We start from the raw sequence: 23404 nt of genomic DNA, 5'->3' as shown, positions 1-23404 counted from the left end.
AACTTATTATTTATTTATATATTTATTAATATATATATATATTATACATTAATAATCCACTTCATAAAGTAAAAAAATATACGTCAATAAATATAATTCTAAAATAATCCCCTAATAAATTATTTATGTCTATGTATTTATATACGATAATAGGCTCTTGTTGTGTTTTTATCTAGCTCTTGTACGTACATAGTGTGTCAGTACACAAAAACATAATTAATATTGACAATACAAGTAAATTATTTACGTAACGACAAATAATTCTGCCAAATATATCTGTCAGTATACAATAACATAAATATATCAGTATACAATAGTCTCTAGCTAGACAGGTGTCTAGCTAGAGACTATTGTATACTTAGTCTCTCATAAATATTTTCATATCTCTTCTTTCTATTTTATTTTAAATGATATACACCCTACATTTCACACTAACTTTTTATTGTTGTTTACTAATTGTACACTTTCTATTAACGAAACAGTAACCATATTTAATAGGTGACATTTCAATGCCGTTACAAATGTTAAATATGGCTTAAATAATATTATCATGTTCAATATTCGGTTTATACTCGTACAATGTGTACAATAGGACTCCATAAGTCAGTGTTTTCAACATGGGGCCCACGACCCACAGGGGGATAATTTTATTTTTAAGGGGGGTAATTCGAAAATGGACTCGACACGAGTTTAACCCTTTCGCACTGGGCCATAATAAATTAATACAGAAAATTCTTTATGACAAATATTTATATTTTAATTTAGGTTTTTCATTACATGTTTTGAAAATTTATTGTATTTCGTTATCAATTTTCTAGTGATTTCTTCCCAAAACATACCATTTAAGTTTCTTAAGTGAACAATTCAATTTGGAGGGGAGTTTTAGAAAGACTAATGTGGGACATTCCGTATCAAAAAACTATATGTGAAATAATGTTAAAAATCAGTTAAGTACATGTATTTGAGGTTATTCATTACAAATCAAAAATCTAATTTTTCTTATGCACAATATTAGTTTAGTTAATCATGACATTACCTCGGGTACATAGCATGCAGGTCTGGATGCACTGGGACATGGGTTCCATGCGCAACATGAGTGGCATGTCGCACATGCGGTGACATCGCTGCAGCAGCATTGATTGCGCGAATACGTGCGCGCAGTCTCTCATACTGCTCTGGTTGATACTGCGCCGCTATGGACACTGCACTACCCGAGTATTGCTGTTATTTGAAAATAACAATGAGTACTTTTTTATGTAATTGAATGGCAAACGAGGTGACGGCCCACTGTGACCTTCACCTTATACTCGTACCTACAGCACCACATTTATAAAACTCAGGCGTTATCATTCTATAGGATATAAGATGTCATACCTCTTATCCTGTAATTTCACCCTTATATTATATAAATTACTAATTTCGAAATAAGATATTATTAGTAATAAAGAAAGATTGCAATTGTGTGTAAAATTTGTTTGCTCTATTTATTCTTTGTAGCCATTATTATTCAGAATACCTTTAAAGCAGCAGCAGCCTGTTCATGCGTCGCTCGCGTTAAGTCCCGACCGTCGACACTCAGAATCCTGTCCCCACGGTACAGCATTCCATGTGCAGCGCCCCCAACTGACACTCCTGATACGAATACCCCACAAGCATCATCTTCACCCCCACTACTACCCTCCGACTCGCCGCCAAGTCCCCCGACAATGTCCATGCCAAGTCGGGACCCTGATCGGACCAAGCGGACCATACGAACGCACCTAAGTAAACGGAAATAATAGAAACGTTAAGGTTTGTCTTTGATCGTCTTATATAATGTTATCTTGACCACAACTTAGTTTGCATAGTTAATATTGCAGCCATTAAAGCGAAAACAGATAACAAACAAACAAGGTTACATACATAAATACAATATTATAATAGTAAGTATTATTGCGATAAGACACGGGATCTTAGCACGTCTTATTTACTTTTAACGATCCCGCGATTATGCCCTAAGTTTACGTATAAATATAAAGAAAGTGTCAAATTTAAAAGAGTATATATTACGTATTGTTCAATATAATAGTAAACCTCATGTAAATCAAGTGTGGTAAATTAAAATTTACAAAGTGGTTCAAGATGTAAAGAATAAATACTAGGCTAATCTCATATACACGATAGACAATAAGCTTCACACAGACAAAGCAGTTCATTTTAGTCATTTAATTAAAAATGTAGCAGTACAACTTTGCTAACATTTAGTAAAAGGCAACAGAAACAATTTGTTACAACAGCAACGTTTGTCTGAAATAAATGCGGGCAGTGGTCAATATACAAGTGCATGCGATACGCTCGTGCCAAAAGAAACCCTTTACTAAAGCTTAAAGTTATGTAGTTTTTGAATTAGTGCCAAAAGCTGGGGCGTTAACGCAATTTAGAAGTGAAATGAAACGTGTCGCGAAACGTTAAACTTTACCTCGGTATTTCACTCGGCTCCTCCTCTAACAATTCGTGAAGTGTTGAACATGAAGTGGCTTGTGTTCTTGCTACAAGTATACAAGCATTATTAAGTCTATTCTAAACGACATAATAAAATATTTCAAATATATAAATAGATTCAGTTAAAACCAAAAACAAATAATTACCGAATTACCTACATAAAACAGTTGATTATGAACATAAAAATTTATTCAACAAATGTTACCATAGTACACCGTTATCATTCGAAATCACAGCGATTAAGAGAAAATTTCAATGAAGTGAAATTAAATAATTAGTATATAATTAAATAATGAGGTATTAATAAAATAAGGATGCTTACTGGAATAAAGCGGAGCGGATCGGGCTACAGGCAAAATTGATCCTGCGGGCAACACAACTAGCGTAACATTTTCTCCTGTGCTTCTTAAGGCTGCTACAGCTTGAGCATGAGTTGCACCCACTAATGAAGTTTCTATTCCCTAAAAGTAATTAATATACATATTAGTAATTAATTCTTTATATAAACTTTCTATAGCTGTACAAATGCAGAAATAGAAATAGAAATAATATTTATTTTAATTTTTGTGGTTAATTATAATCTTGTGTACTTATGTATGTACGTATAAATTTAAACATTGTATACAATATCGTGAAATATACGAATATTTATTAATATTATAATTTGATATAGTATAAAAAATATACTAGTATGATTTGTAAATACAAGTACTAACGTCTTCATCTCTGACTGCCAATATTTTATCTCCTAGTCTTAATCTACCATCATGATGCGCGGCTCCACCGACAGCGATGTGAGATACAAAAACTCCTCCTCCACCAGCAGCATCATCTGCACCCCCTGCTATACCCAAACCGAGTCCGCGAGCGCCTCGCCACAATGTCACCACCCTGGGCCGTCGCGCGCGACGAACACGCTACAAAAATACATGTAAAATTTAAATATTGTCTAAGTAAAGTTTACCAAATGCTCGTAAATTATACAAGTAATTGTTTAGATAATAAATAATATATATTTTCAATAATAATACACGATGTTTAGATTATATTTTGAAATAGATGATGATGCCTTTATTACTGAATTTGATATCAAAAGTTATTAATATTTATGATATTTCAAGACCCAACTATAATAACTCTACTGAAATTAATGTTTACATTATATGAAATTTTCTGTACCTAGTTCTAATTAATGAACTTAACTATTTTAACCCGCCTTAGGCGACGTACATCTCTATCAGACCGGATGGTTAAAAAACAAGCAATAATTTATACACCCACCTTGATTTTGTATAGGTGCCATAATGCAAGGTTCCAGCATATATAAGTTTTTAATTTTAATAATTGAAATAAATTTGAAAAGTTTAAATGTTTCATGTGTCGATGTTTAATTGAAATAGTAAACAAGCTGACAGCCAACATGATGGTAAATGGTACTTGTCACAGACATACATATGTATAGGGGACAATTACTACGGACCGTACATATGTGATGTCTGTCTTCATATAATTTTATTCCACTGTCTTATCTCATCCCACGACTTCGTACCAACCTACCTTAATAAACTAACTGGTGATGACAATTATGAGGCCTAATTATAAATATGCATCTCCTATCTAATCTGTATATTTTTCTATCTTGATAACATTTAATTATAGTCATTCTTTCTCTTCAGGGAGGTTTAAAAGACACTAATTAAGTCAGTGGAACAAGGAGCAATTAAGATAAACTTACTAATCTAACAACATTGCCGGCTTTCTGTAGAGCATCCACTGCTACGGAATGAGGCGCACCCTCCAATGAAATATCGTTTACCTATTTAAAATAAAACAAAATAGATTAGTGTTCTAACGTAGAAATTATACAACATAGAATTTAATTATAATATAGATAATTTCTTTGTATTAAATATAATAACACTCTCGATTACTAGGAAATTGATGCAGTATCAGTTTTGGTAAGAATAATGGTTGTATAATTTACATTCATTTAAAAAAGTTTTCTTATGTATTATTTAGAAAACATAAATTCGTTGTTTTTGAATATTATAATTATTATATTTATCGAACGAGTTATATTGGTGTTTTTTCTTGGGGAAAAAATACCATTAACAAGTGAGGTACGACTCGCATATAAATACCAGTTCACAGATAAGTTAGTAAATATTATAGGTTTAAACATGTGTTATCTATAGTAAACATGTTTATCAGAAGTTTCGTAAACAGTGTTTATTTAATACACTTTAATTACATATGTAGAAATGAAAATAAAATTACTATTGGCATAAAAAATACAATTCGTACTAAAGGTACATACAGAAAATTTATATAACACACATAGCATTGCACCGACAGTTGACAATACCTTTGACTAAAAAATAGTAATATCCATAGAATTTAATAAAATATTAACAATGATATTAGAAATAGAAATCATCTTTATTCAAATAAACTTAATATAAGCACTTTTGTATAGTCAGATTTTTTTATTCTACCACAGGTTCGCAGAGATTGAGCAAGAAACTTGGATGTTGCTCTTTAAATATATATTGTTCTAAGTAAATACACATTAATAAGGATTAGGTATACGAAAGTCAACAAAAAAAAACGCTACGCACTCAATATTTGTGCAAGCAGATAATATTGTCAGCGCTATGAATTAGAATTTTTCAACAAAAACATTTTTATTTTTTATAAACACTTCAATTTTATAATATTTTTTTTTTTCAAAGAAAGTGTTTTATAAGACATTAAATAGTGGCATTAAATTATATTGATATGTGGCATAATAAATGAAACTATATATACGTACTATATAAAATATACAACGAAGTAGCAATATACAGTTAGAATGAAATAAATACATTTAGGATTCCTTTATTCAGATAATAAAAAATGAGTACTATAAACATCTGTCTCGAATAGTTTTCAACATAAACGAAAATAATAAAATTGTATTAAGTAATAAAATAATATATTATAAAAGGTATTCGGTATTTGTAATAATGGAAACCTATTATAATAATAATTATTTATTTCTTTACAAAAATTGTTACACATATTCACAACAGCATAGATTCCTACACTAGGCTAGGCCTATCCTGTAGGAACGAATTATTTTGTAGAATTTTTTTATGTCTAGTTGCACGGACAATTTGCTATACCAAAATATCTATGTTTAAGTGGGTTAGGAATTGAATTGGTAAATTTATAAATAGGTTCATTAGATTCTCTTTCAGAGATAATGGAAGATGTTTCAGGAATATATTATATATGTACAATTGTTTCCATTTACTGATTGTAGGAATTTAATAATATTGCCAATTTTATAAACTTTTATGCAATCGATAAGGTTGTTTTGTTTCTTGTTTTTCTTGTTTTCATGTTGCTTTCATACAAAACTAGGAATGTTTGAGACAATACAATCGATCTGACAGAATTTATAATACAATTTTATACCTTCTATGAAGGTTCTTCGAGTATCTATTTATGATTGTAATCTATACTTTCGGTAATTCGAGCAGAATTCTTTTGATATTTTTATTATTTTTAAATTTATATTTTTGATGAGTTCTTTTTTATATGTCATGTTATTTGATATACTTCCCTTTATCGTGTTATTCTCTCATTGTCTTTTGGATAATTCGCAACTGTATTTAAATATATTTTACTATCATATTCTATATGTGTTTTCATCATTTAGACACCCATACAGTCCACCGATCCATTACATTCGTAGTCTATTTAATGAAATATATATATATAGACAGAACTAATCTGTTAGGTCGTATAAACAAGTTAATTCAAAAGTTGGAAACTTTCATGATTAACGGTTTTCGATTATTTTTCTGTAGACGGCGCATCACCCTGTCAAATTAAACCTTCAACCTAACATAAAATTTCATTAAACAAACGGCCAAGTTTGTAAAGAATGTCGTTTAAGTAACTCCCGTGAAGAGTTTTTTAACTACGTGATAAAAAGTTTCAGAACGTTATTTTCTAACTTTAAAAGTCTCCTTATTTCTTTTCCATACCACGAGCTTATTTTTATAGCAGTGCCTATAATATCTGATAGAAGAACGCGGTTTATTAGCACTTTGTCATTTTTACACACCGTAGTCTCTATTAAGTAGAAATTGGATGTTAGGCACTCAAATTGTAACGATCTAATGTGGAAGCTAATAGAGATATTTTTAGCACCTGTTAATATTTTTTGATTATTTTAATAAAACAGTCTATACCGGTGTTTATTATTAAGTAATATTGTACATTTTCGTGAAGGAAGTAAAATGACCTTTGTTATTTTTTTCATTTTTGTAAATTGTTTTTATTATATGTCTTGTATTTAAAGCTAAGAAACCATAAATGATTGTTCGGTAATTATTAGGTGTATACAGAAAACAAAGGTCTAAAATAAACCCTTGAAACTTTTTTTACTTTACTTACCTCCGCAATACCTACATACCCATAATTTAATTTCCAAAAGCAATTTAAAAATAGTATACAATCTTATTGTACTTACTTTTTTATATAATAAAAAAACCTGATACAATATTTTTCACTCTATATATAACTTTGTTTACTCGTGAATATTACCAGAACAAAAAAGCCATGAGTCACATAAATAACTTAAAAAACTAATATACATAATGTAGGCTATACCATGAATATTGTTCTCTTCAATAACAGCAGAATATATAGTGCCTTATTTTTACTTTTCTCACTTTCTAGTTTGTTTATCGTAATACGTTTGTAGATTTACGAATATTAACGTTTCAAAAAAATATGACAGTTATTTTTAATTTATATTTTTAGTATATATATAATAGATATTCTGATTGGGAAAATTAATATTTTTTTAATGAACATGTTTTCAACTGTAAGAAATTGTTCTGTAAAGGTTTATAAAAAAAAACTATAATTTAATTATATATATCCATAAAATATGTATATAGGTAAATAAGTAATTTAATTTCTCTTATCTTAGCCTTCCTGATGTTATATATTCCGATTTTTAAGCGGTTTTTTTAATAGAGTTGCGTTTGAGTAATTCAAGAGGAAGATTTATATATATATATAATACATATACACCCGTGCAAAGCCGGGGTGAGTAGCTAATAAATAATACGTTTGGCGTCCTAAGGTACACAGAACTAGTGTTATAGATACTAGACAACTGAGAGAAATATATGATTTTTTTTAATACATAGAAAACGACTAGACCAATACAAACACCTATACTCACAAAGACATAATTGTATCGATCCTGCGACCATCAATAGTGAAGCGGTGTGCAAAACTGCTAGACTACCAATGTCATCGATATTTAAATAATGCGGCACTCACTTGTAACAAAATATCCCCTATCTGCAGGCGGCCGTCTTTCTTCGCCGCTCCCCCGGTAGCTAGCCGTGTTATGCTGACGTCACCGCCAGTCTCACCACCAGCTATACTAAGTCCAAGTCCTGCAGCGCCCCGCTCCAATGTCACGTCTGTAGTCTCCCACACAGACTCGTTATCGGAATCTGAAGGGTTCTGTAGGAAACAGCAAAAATACATTTGATTAAATTAATGAAACAATGCCATAAGAATAATATATACTGTTTTTATGTCTACTATTTTTAACTATTTATTAGATTAGAAATTTCAAAATATTACCCTATACTAATATTAGTGAAATAACAATATGATCTTACACCAGAAGAAAGAACTTATAGTTCCTAGTTCTCCAATGTGAAGACTAATAATAAATTACTACACAGAATGTAGACCATATATGCATATTACTAAATAATTAAACAATATAATTAGGTATTCTAAATTATAGAAATTGCCCTAATTCTAGTTAAATATTATAATTGTAAACTTTAGATACAATAGCTGTAACAGCTATAAAGTATTTTTGTTATTTTGAAATCAGCCACAGGGTACTCGAATTTGAGAATGCAAACAACACTCTACCTTTCTGCTTTCTAATGCAACTGTAATAGATATGTAACTCACAACTAAAAAGAAACATTCTATTCCAAAGTCACGTCTGTCGACTCCCAATTCCAAATGGACTCGATGTCAAAGCCCAATGGGTACTGTGAAACGGTTGAATACACAGTCTGTAATTGCTTGGACAGTAGAGTGTAACGAAACTGCTAGTCGGTCGATTAAACTACGACCTTAAAATAACTTACATTGACCCGTTAACAATGGACAAGGGTTAATACCGTGTGTCAACTCTAACAGCGGGACACTTGAAACTGTAAAATAAGTTAGATTAATACCTACTTCGGGATCGTTATTGACATGGGATTTCACCTAATTAGGTTCGTGTCTTGTTTAATGAATAACATTGCTTCGCTAATGTAGTTATCCTGTATGTTAAAGCTTTAATCAGATAAACATCCGTAACGTAACGTAATGTAAATAACCTAAAGAGGAAACTTGGGAACAAAGTGAGCCTGTTTATTATCACTCACGCTTCGCCGAATAGAAATACGGATTTAACAGTTTGTGGACATAGCGTTAAACTTATACAGTCTCTTTATAGACGACTAAACAATAAAGGGTACAATTAAATTATTTATTAATTATAATTTACACACATCCATAAAAAATGACATATTGTTGATACACATACTAATAATATATACAATAAACTAGCAGACCCGACACGCGTTGCTGTGGCTAAGGTACTTGAATAAAATAATATTCCAACTATAAATTGAGATGTAAGCTATTCTATCTTTTAAGTTGGATAAAATTGCACACTATATGCAAATCAAATTTGCAATCTGTTCAGTAGTTTAAGAGTCCATCGCGGACAAACAACGTCACACGTAATTTTTATATATAGAGATTAAACTATATATTATGATCTCGCCAGACTCACGTTGTTGTAGGCAGAGTGCGAATTAAATGCCAAATGTTCTAATTAATTCTCTTTTACTTCCATTGATTTAAAAAATTCGTAAGATCTGTTCGCATACGTTGTGTTATTGATAGAGTTCACATCATACATAAACACATTCCTAATATCACGCCTGAGAATGGAATACCAAAAGTTCTAATTAATTTTGACCTCTTTTACTCCCATTACCTACTCTCAATAGGTTAGGTTAGGAGCACTTCGGCTCAGTTAAAAAGCTCACAGTTACGATTACTATTAGGCACTATTTATGACTCCTTCATCATAATTGAAGTCAAAATCATTGTCCCATATATAACATTTCTTTGTCACTTATCCCAGTCTAATTTACACAATTCTATATGCTAAAATTTATAATTACTCCACTTTTTCTATAAACCGAATAATACATACTTTGTGTAATAATTAGCAAAGTTACGTTATTGTTAAGTTAAGTTATCGTCAATATGCATAATTATTAACGTTTTACAATAATTTAATATTACTAATAGTTACATACTTTAATTAATAATACTCGAAATAAGATGTTAAGTAGATACAGTTTGAATGCTATATGATCTACATTAAAGTTACATAAAATATAATGGTTTCTTGTTTATGGAACAGTGTTTTCTCCAGGATATAAAAGCTTTTAGTAAAAGCAACTCAAGTAGCACAGAAAATTGATATGTTTTATACTGTGCAACATATTGCATATAAAATGGTCATCTGCAACTTGCACATACCATTTTATATGCAATATTCTGTCTGAATATTCAACACTATAAAGGGTAAAATGTTTCTACAAAATATGTTCGTTGCAGCAGCAGGCTAAATATAGTCTAATATTACTTCTATATAAACTGAACCGATGCAGACTTTGTAAAAAGTCGTCTGCGTGCTATGGGTACTTCAGACTTACGTCGTTACTTATTTCAGCCGTCAAACATCTTGCATTGTAAGGTTGTTACAGTTGAAGGGTGATAAGACAATGAAATTATAAGATATAAAAGCATAGCAACTTCATACTCCAGAGTGGTATCTTAAGTGGCTACCGTGGTACATTAACATGTTTGAAAATTAAAAAGGTAGTAATAAAATCGTGTATTTGAACTTATTGTTTATCCTTCTGTATCATGTTAGTATATATAGAATGTAGTTTATTTAATGTAGTATAAGTATTGTAATTTATTTAACTTATATCACTTGTCCATTCAGTTGGGGGTTGGTGATCTGTATTACAGATTATACCTATTTCAGACACCAGCTCCTCACAACATATTGATTGTTATAGTAAAATGCAATGTATTATCAAAAATACTACTAGCATTTTTACCATCAATGTTTGTTATATTCTTATTTCCGTCTGATACCCATAAGTTTCTACCACATTTCGCTATGAAGTACTACAATCCCGTGCCACATATACAAATAGACTTCATTTAGCGTTTATTGCAGTAATTTCTCAAAGCCGTCTATTTTTTTGTAAAATCCATTTCATTTATAAAGGAGAGACCTTTATAAGCAAACCAGAAAACGTGGGCAAAGTACAGTTTTAAACACATCATTGCCGGTTAAGTGGGCATTACTTTTTTAAATTTCGAAAGTTTCCTGCTTTAGTTTAGTATGTATTAATCACATATAATTTAAAAACATTGTTTCTTTCGTCGTCGAAACAAGTCGCTTCTATCGTTTTTTACTATTCGTCGTATCTAAGTGTTTTTTATTGGTTTAATAAAAAAAATAACTTCATAATATTAATAATGTAACCTACAAATACACTTATATATTTTCGTAATAACGTCGTCTAGTACAATTTTTAAGAATTACATTTGCCTTATATTTCTAACACACATGATGTAATAAATATCTGAATAAACGACCAAAATGATATGTAATAAATCTGGTGATCTAGCGGTTTAACACACCTTCTTAGTTTTAATTTTAATGGTCGCGGGTTCGTTTAGTTGCATAATGCAAATATTTGTATTCATGAATATAATTGTTTGTATCGATCTAGGTGTTTTATACATATATTATGTATGTATTTACAAAAAAATATCTAAGTATTCATATCAGTAGTCTAATTCCCATAACCCAAGCTCTGCTTACCATAGGACTACACGGTGGCATGTTAATTGTCCAGGGTTATTATTTTTTTTTATAAAGGAACGAATGTTTTTACGTTATTTAATATTTTAATACTTTATACAGATTCAAATACTAAATAACCTGAAACTGCTATTACATTGATTGCGACAGGATTAGGAAGATAGATTCCGGTTATAACTCACAAGATTTTCTCTCTTGAGATTCAGACCACGACTGTAATAATAATGTAATGAAATTTTCTTAGCTGATTCAACTGTCAGATTACTGAGCACTACAATACCTTTTATTTTTTAATTCATTACTTAAATAGTAATATGTGTGTGTACTGTGACATCTTATATATAAAATTCTCGTCTTATCACATCTCATGTTAGTTACCTACTATACTCCTCCGAAAGGGCTTGACCGATTTTTATGAATTTTTATATGCGTATTCTGAGAAACGGCTACTACCTATTTTTTATATCCCTAAGTGATTAGAGGTTCATGAAATCTTACAATGTATATTAATTATATTTACACTCACAAGTTATTCCTTGTAAGAGTCTGAAATCTGAACTAGGTTGGAACCTATACTACAAGCCTAGAGGTCTGTAGCATAGGTTTCTCTCTGAGATATTTCTGTAATAGCCACACCTCACCAGTAGTATAACCGACATTGAAGCCATATTATACAATTAAAAAAATATTGCTTCAATCTCCTTTTTAAGCTAGTTCGCGTTTCGTATTACCACACTATGCTATGCAATTGAAGCATGAATATGAAAAGAACACAATACGTAAACTTATGCATAAACCTCACATGTAAACAACATTCTACTTTTTTAATCCATTTATACAAGTATAAAAAAAACTATTTGTCATATTCATAACAGAGTATTCATAATAAGTTATCTAATTATATTGGTCCGCACTGTAAAAAATTCAATAATATTTTCATCACTCTTAAAATAAATATTGAAAGCGTTTGTTTAGTGACCAGCCCTTAAAGATAATGCCTACTAAAAAATCAATATGCTGTTTAAAAGGACACCTGAGAGCGATTCCTTGAGTAGTAAAAGCAAGGATACCTCGTAAACGACCGCTGAACGACCTCAAGTCGCTTTATATCCACGATGTAGCTAGAATTCTATAATCCTATATAATACAGTGTTCCTATAAATAGAGAGTGTAGTGGCCTTGTAGTTTGCTGACTAGAATAAGACCCCGTCACGACAGGAAGCCACAAATTTGAAACTCTAAAAAATATTGTGTTTAATTTCTAACCAAATTGCTGCTGATAAAACTACCGTTAACAAACCAATTTAATTCGAGGGATTCCAGGAGGTGAGCCTCTGGTTTGTATTCAAATAAACCCAGCAAAATTAGGATATGTGAAATAAGTGTGGCGTTGAAACTACCCCATTAAGATTAAGAGTTGTAAAGTATACCTTACAGTACGAAATATGTATTATACAACAATAAACCGAACTATTAAGAATATTTTCCTATCCTTTGTGTTTATTTTACTTATTATAAACCTTTTAGCGCTGTTCATAACAATGATAATTTAGTAGGTATTTTCAGTAGCTAAAATTACACCTGCTTTTCGGATTTCACCGCCAGCTATATTGAACTTAGATTTATTTTTATAATCAAAAGGAAAGTATTATTAATATAATCAAAGGGAGAATAGGCTACAATTTTCTGATGTCTAACAAAGCAGCTCGTTTTTTGTATAGTGAAAATACAATTTTCATTACAGCATCGTTTAATGTGTAATTCATTGATGTGACTAAAATTCGATTGTTCGCATAAAGAATAAACAAAAAGAGATTTCTATACAAATCCTTAAAAACAATAAATAAATCATTATTACAGGGGTATACAAGAGGACTTATGTTTTATACTGACATGGGTCGCTTGTGTTACGTGTCACGGAACGGAGCTGCTTATAGATTTTTTTGTATGAAAATATTAATAACGTAAGTTCTAAGGGTCCATATACATACATATATATAAAATATACTAAAAAAAACATAAATGGTGTAATAATAATGAATTCATAATTATTTTATTTTTATTTCAGAAAGCTGTTTGTGCTTCTTATGTTTAATAATTTACTTAGATTCTAAAATTACTATTATTTATCAACGGTCTGATCCTATTGAACTCTTGATTTTTTTATGAAATACAAAAATAACATCAATTTGTCGGCTGCTATAAAGAATACACAACCGTATGCACGTAGATGACAGACAGTATTGTGTGATACATTATCAAAAATCTATTTCAATACTGTACGATATGATGATATAATACTTAAATCTACAGAGTGATAGACAAAATACTTTTAAAAAAAATATTACAGTAACCGTTGTACTTTTTTTAAACTGATTTTAACTTTGCTTTGTAAAGAAATAATTTTCAAGAACATCATTAATAATAGCATCTTAAATGTACGTATCTTTACATAGTACAACATAAAGACTCCTCCGCTGTCTATTCTCTTATATCTTTTAAATTAAGTGGGTTTATATGTATAATACATGAATAGAAAATGCTGAGAAATTCAAAGATTTGTATTGCATCCGTGCGATGGCGATATGGGTCGCTAGTTATCTATAAGCCACAATTTTAAAGTTTCAGTTTGCTACACGTAACAATAGAACTGCTGGTGGTAACAGATTACAAACGAGATCTACAAACACGTACACAGCGCTATAAACAGCGTAAGAGAAAAGTGTTGTTTGCTAACAGATATTATTGTGAAACAAACCTGGCAACTTCCGGAGAGTCGACGGTCACTTCCTGGACTTGACGTCGCTTGTTCCCTCCCACACTCGTAGTTGCTGACGTTAGCTACAAACAAAAATAATGTGTCAACGTTAATAACATTGTTTTTACTCGTAATTATGTACTTTGTTACTAACTATTCATGGACAGCCTTGTGTCTTAGTGGTTTAATATCCTAATTCAGAAGGAACTAGAGTTCAAATCTGGCCGTAATGTAAAAAAAAATTCAAAGTAAATTTATATTTCTAACTCACTCTCTGGTGTTGGAAACACCGACTGACGGTATCGTTATTTATCAGGTTGGATTTAAATATAGCTAGCGAAATGATAATAATAATCTTAGGCAATTCATACAAAAAGCTTATGTTATGGGTACTGGACAACCGATATAAATATTTACATATATACATTTTATGTAAGTATATACATCATCCTTACTAATATTATAAATGCGAAAGTAACTCTGTTTATCTGTCTGTCGGTCTGTCAGTCTTGCTTTTACGTAAAAACTACTGAACGATTAACGATTTAAATGAAATTTAGTACACAAATAGTCTAGACCCTAGAGAAAGAACATAGGCTACTTTTTAATGCGAAAAAGGGTTGCAAAGGGTTGAAAGGAGGGATGAAATATTGTATGGAAGAATCGTCATTTTTGAAGCAACAAGCTTGAAACTTATTTTTGACGCTGTTGATTGAATTGTAGTATGGAATTTTGTATCATCATTTTTGAAGCCACAACGATGAAACTTTTTTTATTTAGCTTTTATTGGGTTAGCTCATTAAATATTTTTTCATTATTTACGCGGACGAAGTCGCGGGTACAGTTTGTATAGGTATAAATCAACCAGACTGAGTGAGATACTCATGAATACAAATTTTTGCACCATGCGAGACATCGAAGCCGCGGTCATCGGAAGTAAAGCGGTATACTAAACTCCTTGACCACCGAGACCATCATGAGCATGTCAAGTGTTGCGTTCGTCACGATGTCAACAGTCTAACAAAGCTTTAATGAATTAGTGGAAAGCTTTATTGTTAACTACACATTGATACTTCATACCTAAACGAGGCTATTTTAGACAGTGAGTCGTTTAAAACCAACGTTATTTAGCATTTAGTAGCAAATATTGAAATTGTCGGTAAATAAATTTCATTTATTATAAATGAATTGGCAAAAATCTGTATAGGGTTAATTACAATTTTATTATGAATAGATGTTACATTACTATTATAGATATAATCTATGATAATTATAATCATGTTGGTTCTCATTGTCTACTGCTAAATATACTAATATTGTGTATCGTACTTACACATGAAGTAATTAAGCTAGTATAGTCTGGCATCGTTCCTTTACCTTAATCCATGGCCCATGTTCCCGTCCAACTAACTGTCCTGCCCACTTCGAGCTTAATCCAGTTATACATACATATGTTATCGTCGACAACCCGGTCTCCAAACACTATGCATATATAATATTGCCATCCACTCTTCTTATCAAATCAAATTTATATTAACATATGAAAACACGAATAATTTTTATTATTATTGATCTATAAATAGAAATACTTTTTATCCATATCAATATTATAAATAGCAGAACTGGTCTTTATAAAATTTAACTTGATAACAGATTCAATGACGAGAACGGACATAGACTAACTTTTGGGTAATATAGCTAATAAAGTCACGAGTAATAATGTATAAAATAAGTATTACATATGTTTATTTTATATTTCGGAAACAATTTTAAGAACGACCTATTGTAGTCTATATTTATAATAGGCTTATCTATAAAAGTATGGATATCTATAAAAAATAATATACAATACTTTATATAGCGCAAACTTATTAATTTTTTGATGAACCTACTCTAGTTGTTGTTGTTACATATTAGGTAAGAATTGGCGTATTGATACCATGTAGGTATATATCTAGAAAAGTACAAGATAAGTGTAAATCGTGCTTTTCAAGTTTAAATAATTTAAATTTTCCATAAATAAATGAGTACTGATTTGTCGTATAGGTCCTACTTGCATACAGTGACTGACATAGACCACCTTTACAAAATTACTTTAGTTCCATTGTCATAACTATCTTCTATATCTATAGGTCCAGTTTACAAAATAAAGTCCCCCCCACTGTGTCAGTCTGTACTATAATAGTTCTGTAGTATTTAACAACAGTTTACAATACTCGTAAATACGTCCATGGTCATTGATCTACTTTCAGTTCTAACCAGTTCCGATGCTGGAACGACCTACACGTGCTGTGTTTTTGAGTAATGATCGCATTTAAACCAACATTGTGTAATTAATTGTTGAGTAGTCTCTTTTACAGTAGGCTTAATGGTAGACCGAGTACATAGCCCATTATTCAAATCACACTCTATTTATAACATCAAGTTCTATTTGAAACATAACGTAATCAATCTCAGTTAAGAGAGTTGATTTTTGCACGAGTTTTCAATTACCAAAATATTACTCAACGAGTCATCTCGTAGCATTTATGTAGATTCAAGATAAAACCACGATTAAATGAAAAGCATTTTATTCCTGATATTGTAAGTTGATAACAGTAAAACCAATTTATACTTCCTTCAAATCACAGCTAACGTATATGATGCTTTGATCCAAATAAGAGAACTAGAGGTTAACCATTGTCAAGAATGGACGTTCCGTTGCGCAGAAAAAAATTGTTATATATAAATATATATATCAACTGAGAACGAATCACCCAAAGAGTTTTTACTACTGTAATTTAGTTAGAATAGCTGAAAATGGCATCAATATATAAATATATTATTTTGCTCTTAACATCAACTTTGTATTCATTCGCTCTCTGAAACGTGAAATTGTGTATTCCAATTTGTATGGAACCTGGGCATGTTTTTTTTGTTGACGTCACTCATGTTTTGTTCCCGTATTTACAGTTTTGATATTATTGGAAACTTGTACAAAATATGAAATAGTATATATGAATTTATTGTCTTATTTTAGATATAGTTATATTTGAAAACCTCAATTGGTTATTAATAGATTAATTTAAACAAAGATACAAGTTAAATATTTCACAACAGTGGATTTTAATGTTTTTTATATTACATTACATAAAATAAGACTACGTTTGGAAACGAGTTAAAAATGCTCTGCTTTTTATCTCCTAGATATCATCAAAGCAGAAATATATTAATGCAAGAAAATGATGACTTATATAAATAATAGTACCATGGCATCCTATTTATGTTATAGATACAACTAGGTGTACCCGCGTAAAACCTTGACCAAATAATGGAAAAAAATATTTCATGACCTAACCCAATAGAAAGTTTCATGGTTTTAGCTTCACTCACAAATGACGACAACTTCCATACAATCTTTCATAACTCTTTCAACGCCTTATAACTCTTTTTCTTGTTATAATATTCAATAAATAGGCTAAAAATTAAACTTCAAGCTTCTAGCTTTAAAAATGACAATATTTCCATATAAATATTTAACTCTCCTTTAAATTCCTTACAACCCATTTTTATTTATTTATATTTAATCAACAGCCTTAAATATCAGTTACCTACCTAATTACCTACCCTTTCAATCTCCTTATAGCCCTTTTTCACATTAAAAAGTAACCATCCAAGTCATCCTTTCTCAGGGTCTAGACTATCTGTGTACCAAATTTCATTTAAATCGGTTCAGTAGTTTTGACATTAAAGCGAGATAGACAAACAGACAGACAGAGTTATTTTCGCATTTATAATATTAGTAAGGATTATAAGAGACAATTTGGGGTTCTAATGATGACCGGTGTAATATAGCCAAAACTGAACATTTTCTATGTTAATACGTATATATAATATTAGGTATATAGGTAGACACTATCGAAATATATTCTTACATTAGATATATTTTTGTTGTTTGAATACATTTTGATGTATAAGCGTCATATTTACAAAATATTCAGATAAAAGACACCAGAAAGATTGATACTTATCTCATTACTATATTTTAGCTAAAAAGATCAAACAAATTTATATTACCCTTTTTGAGATAAAATAACGTAATTTATTACAATAAACCTACAAGACACCATATCACCAAGATGCGGAACTTAAGCAAATAGAAGGCTCTCGACAATTTTCATAAATATAAAGCAAATTAGCGAACGAAATGTGTACAGCCATGAAGGAAGTCTATGTAAATAGGTTATAATTTAAACATAATATCTTGTTTGTCCACGTTCTCTAATTGTACATGAATTTATTTATCTAAACATAAAATGTATTTACAAATGAAATAGAATTTCATTATAAATTTCTTCTCGAATGTAAACAAAGATATGGTAGTCAGGCGGGTGCACATGGGTGGTCGACGTTCAAGTAAAGGTAAAACTTGACATTTCCCTTTTATTCGAGCATACATTTTGAATCCAGCGATTATCACACCGGTGCCGTCTTTTCATTTTTTTAATTTATTTAGCTATGTTTACATATTATTTTATTATGACTAAGGTGTTTGCAAACGCGAATAGCCTTCAAAGTTCACGAAAGCCTTAATATTGTTTTGTTTATTTTATAAATTTATACCGTTTCTTCTTCTCGAACATTCGAGACGCGACGTAACCAATAACTATATCAAATGTACAAAACGATTTCATATTTTTATTATATTATTATTTTACAAACACAAATGAGGTATTCATGAGGACAACGTTTTTATAAAGTCTATCTATATATACTATTCAGTCCCTTTGAGGCTTTTAATTGGGTTAGTAAACCACAAGACCGCGACGGTCTAAAATTCACTGTGTTATCACAATTTCAATTATAACACTGTCTATGTGTATTAGTCAGAGAGTAATTATAGTAGTTGTCTTGATTGATTGATTGACTGCTACATGAACGTGATTTTCTATTGAGTTAAGATCGTGACTATCCAATAGAATATTACGTACTATTACTAAAATAATATTACCAAAATTACGCTCTTGTTCAGGTATCGATAAATCGTTACATATACAAACGTCAGCTAAAAAAATATTTTCTAACATAAACTACACATATACCGACACGAGTTTTATCCCGAATGGGGTAGTCAGCAACATTGTCAATTATTGAAGTCATGGTTAAGGGAATATTTGACTTGCCGCCTTTTCACTAATATGTTCTATTGAATTAGGTGTGTACATTTAATTACTTAATCGATTTATGTTTAGTTACTACCATTAGTATGTGTGAGACCACAGATTTTCAGTGCGGAAACCTGATCATCACTACTGGAAATGAAATGACCTTCTCTATTAGTGATCAAATTCTGACCGTTATTGAGTCTACACTCGCACTGAGATACGTGTTTCGCTTCTGAACGAGGCATCATCAGGCTTTGAATACAGTCGGCTTCGAAACTAGCGCTGAACAGTTATCACTACACATTCAAGCTATATCCGAACTCCATTAATTTACAAAATCCAATAAAAACAATAAATTTAAATGACTTTAAATGATGAATTTTGTATAAAAAGATGCAGAAATTTAATATAGCATGTTCGCAAACTTATTGGTTATGTACCTATGTTTTTGGATTTCCAAGGCAAGACGTACAAATTTTTGGGTGTTTTATTGGATACTTGGCAAGCGACCCACGTATTCTGCCTAGTCTAACTTTAGTGTTGCCGCCATAAGTCCTACATCAGCAACTTTTGTACTCTCACAGTATTTCCAATCCAGTGCTCTACACAGCCCTTGATATTGTATTTTACCAATATTTGTATTTATCAACCAAACTGGGCATATAGCCTAGCCTATAAGGTTAATTGAGAAATGGAAAATAATATGGTGCAAATCAACAAAATTCTTCACAAAAGTTTCGTATAACTGCATATATGCTTCCATACAATATTACTTATACTCCTATATACTAGCAACCCCAAATCAATTTCACACTTTTATTACAAGTAATTTATATAAAACCTTATTAAATTAGAGATTTATACCGCCTTCAGAAATCACTCTGTAAATAGCTGCTTTTACACAACACGTTCATTCACGCGCGATTAGGAGCGTGCGCTATCTAGCGCGTGAAAGTCAGCGCGCGCAAACGTGAGTTATATTTAACTATCTTTGGTTTAACTTTTTCACGAATATAATTCATGTAATTTTTTTTATATTCCACGGATTTTATTTTTTAAAGACAAAGTTTAAGATTTATAAATTTTTAATAACGCTATAATTATTCTTTGCTCCAGATGACCGGCATTTTGTAATGATAATTAATTATTACAATAAGACGCGAGCTGGCAGCACGCGCGATATTTCTCATTCGCTTTATCGATATTTACATGCTCTTTTCATTCTTTCCTGGAATAAAGCGAATTCGTGCATGAAATATCGTACATGTAAATGTAGGTAATGAAAATAGGTTCAATAGTATTCGAGATTATCGAAAATATACCAAGAAATGTGGCGAAGGAACTTCGTTATAGTTATATAACGAGTATCATCATCATCAAACAGAACGTGAAGAGATTGCAATAATTAAAATATTATATTATAATTAATAACGAGCAAAAATGATTTCTTAAACAACGTAAACGTAAAATAAACATCGTTTACGTCCCTTAAGAATAGTTGTTTTATCTATTAAATAATATTTAGAGTTAGAGTTATTATTTAGAATTCTTATAAATAAATGAATACTCACATTCTTCGGTGATCTGCAATTCGATCTTATCGAGATCTTCAACTTCATCATCGTCAAAGTCAGTCTGCACGGTGACATCGCGCGTGTAGTTCTCCAACGCGATGACGTCAAAAGGTGCGCGCTCGGGACTGGGCGTGCGCGGGCTGGATACGCATTGCGCGTCGTGTACCTCGTGACGCGCGCGTTTACATGCCGCGCACCCACAAAGCGAGCCGCGCACCCGCAGCAGCCACACTAGCCCGAACAGCGCCATCCACGTGGTCATGCTGCGACTACTAATTCCACCATCACACACTTATCTCTCACTAACTGTCACTCGAGTTTGTCAACACTTTATTCATTCTGACGTGTTCCGTGCACTTGTAAAATCGTTTTTGTATCTACGATAACATATTATTCTGATATTAATAAGAGTATTCATATTCTATGAACTTTGTTCTCAGTTGTTTTGCAATTGTATATATTGTATAAACGAGATATTTACTACGATAATACTTATTATTAAAAAACTTCCGATATTTCGACGCTACTATAGACGTCTTGGTCACTGGTCAAATAGCGGTGGATGTAAACAATTACGAGCAGACAAATCTGTCTATCCGTTTTCTTAGTCTTTTCCTATCAGAGCTTTCACCACTATCGGGATCTATCCTTATTAATATTATCATGTGAAATATTTTATTTATATGATGTGTACCTACTCATGTTCTGTTTGAAGTAACTGGATAAAGAATTATAAAACTAAGTATCTGCATAAACTACATAAATTTAGAAAAGTATAGATAGACACGATACGTATTATGAGTATTTAAATAAAGAAAGGACTAGAGCCACTTAAGATGATATGGCAGAGTAAAGACTCGATGAAATGATAAATGGCGGCAATAAATTGCAGCCTCCACAGATATAAATGGCACCCCCTTATAGAGAAGGACTCATGAAAAATATAAATTCGTCACCAACGATCGCAGAATTCTCCTTAGACGAGAAATTAATGCCAGAAATATTGAAGAATGTAGATGAACATCAGTCGGGTAATCATATTTTACGTTCCCTCGGGCTCTTCGTGTGGCGACACAGAACGCTTATGAATCAATATTTTTAGATTTCACTGGAGACATCACTAATCCTCCAGGAAAGATGTTACGCCATTGATATTATTATTGAATTTTTATTCTTATCAAATATATAATACTGTTACTTATCTAGGAATAATTTTCAATTTTTTATTGTATTTATTAAGTAGGTATTTATAGCCAGTGTTGTCGTAGTATATTAGTTATTGTCCCTGAATAATAATTTGTATATATATGTATGTATACAAATTTTATATACATATATATTAGTATATATATAACAGATATCCCCTGTACTTTTTCTAATTCTAAATTGACTGATATGCCATTAATAAAAAATGTAACTAGATTTTTAGTATATTAATTAATCATATCACCAAACCATTTTACTTTTTATTTTTTATTGAAATCTTTGATAGCTGTTTTTATTATGGATATAGGTTAAGTGAAATAAAATAAAATACATACAAAGGATGTCATATTTTATGTAATAACACTCCTAGTAAATTGACCACGACCAGCTAACTGCTTCATGATGATTTCATGCTTATCTTCCGCTGGTGTCCCTTTATAAACCGTTGGTGCAAAGCGGGAATTAAAAATACCTAGTTGTTGAAATTTAATTTCCTATTATCTAATTTTGGATGTAAACGTGCGTAAATTAGGCCTAAGGCCTATTCATTTAAATAAAAAAGCTTCTTTGAAACGTACCGTAACTATCGTAACAACAAACATCACTACACAAATACACAATGTACAATTAAATGCTAATGTTGCAACAACATAGTTTGTGTAACAACATCACTATTAATGGTATTATAGTTAAAGTTCCATTAAATATGTCTATTTTTAATTTAATAGAATTTCTATTATAAATATTTATCTGCACAATTTCATTAAAAATAGAACTCTTCGTGGTTAATTCCCTCTCTGTTTCTCCGTCCTTATGTATGGTTAAATCTTTAAAACTACGCAACGGATTTTGAATAGATAGAGTAATATAAGACGAAGGTTTATATGTATAATACATGTACACCCTGAAGAAGTCGGGGCAAGTAACTAGTTTATCATATACTATTTCTCGATACCAAGTGCGGAACATAATGTCTCTCATCCATTTAATGATCAGCTCATCTTTTATCACCACATTTACGTACTCAGCACAAATTTAATGCCTGATAATATGATTATATGAGATATGTAGTCTAGAAGAAATGCGTTGTAGAATTAAACTTACAAAGATTGACATACTTGAAAAGGTATAAATATAATATAATTGATAATTAACGTATTTCGGTTCATCAAATACATCTGATAATTTTGCTCATATTCAGTCTGTATACTTGTTTATTTATTTATAGATT

At 30.9% G+C, this 23404-nt stretch overlaps 1 protein-coding gene across 1 annotated transcript; it reads right to left on the bottom strand.

The window, feature by feature from the left end:
* Positions 1-1032: 1032 nt before the first annotated feature.
* Positions 1033-21568, bottom strand: LOC131850524 (disks large homolog 2-like). The gene is made up of 9 exons (XM_059200772.1): positions 20965-21568; positions 14250-14332; positions 7828-8016; positions 4217-4297; positions 3198-3398; positions 2804-2942; positions 2459-2528; positions 1517-1760; positions 1033-1221 (listed from the first exon to the last, which is right to left on the bottom strand). The coding sequence occupies exons 1-9, from the start codon at positions 21227-21229 to the stop codon at positions 1033-1035; spliced, it is 1461 nt and encodes a 486-aa protein (XP_059056755.1). The 5' UTR covers positions 21230-21568.
* Positions 21569-23404: the final 1836 nt, after the last annotated feature.

This window comes from Achroia grisella, unplaced genomic scaffold (assembly GCF_030625045.1).
Source record: "Achroia grisella isolate CSIRO2021 unplaced genomic scaffold, CSIRO_AGI_Agris_v1 utg770, whole genome shotgun sequence".
Taxonomy (NCBI): Eukaryota; Metazoa; Arthropoda; class Insecta; order Lepidoptera; family Pyralidae; genus Achroia; species Achroia grisella.
This window is presented reverse-complemented; position numbering and strand designations above follow the sequence as displayed.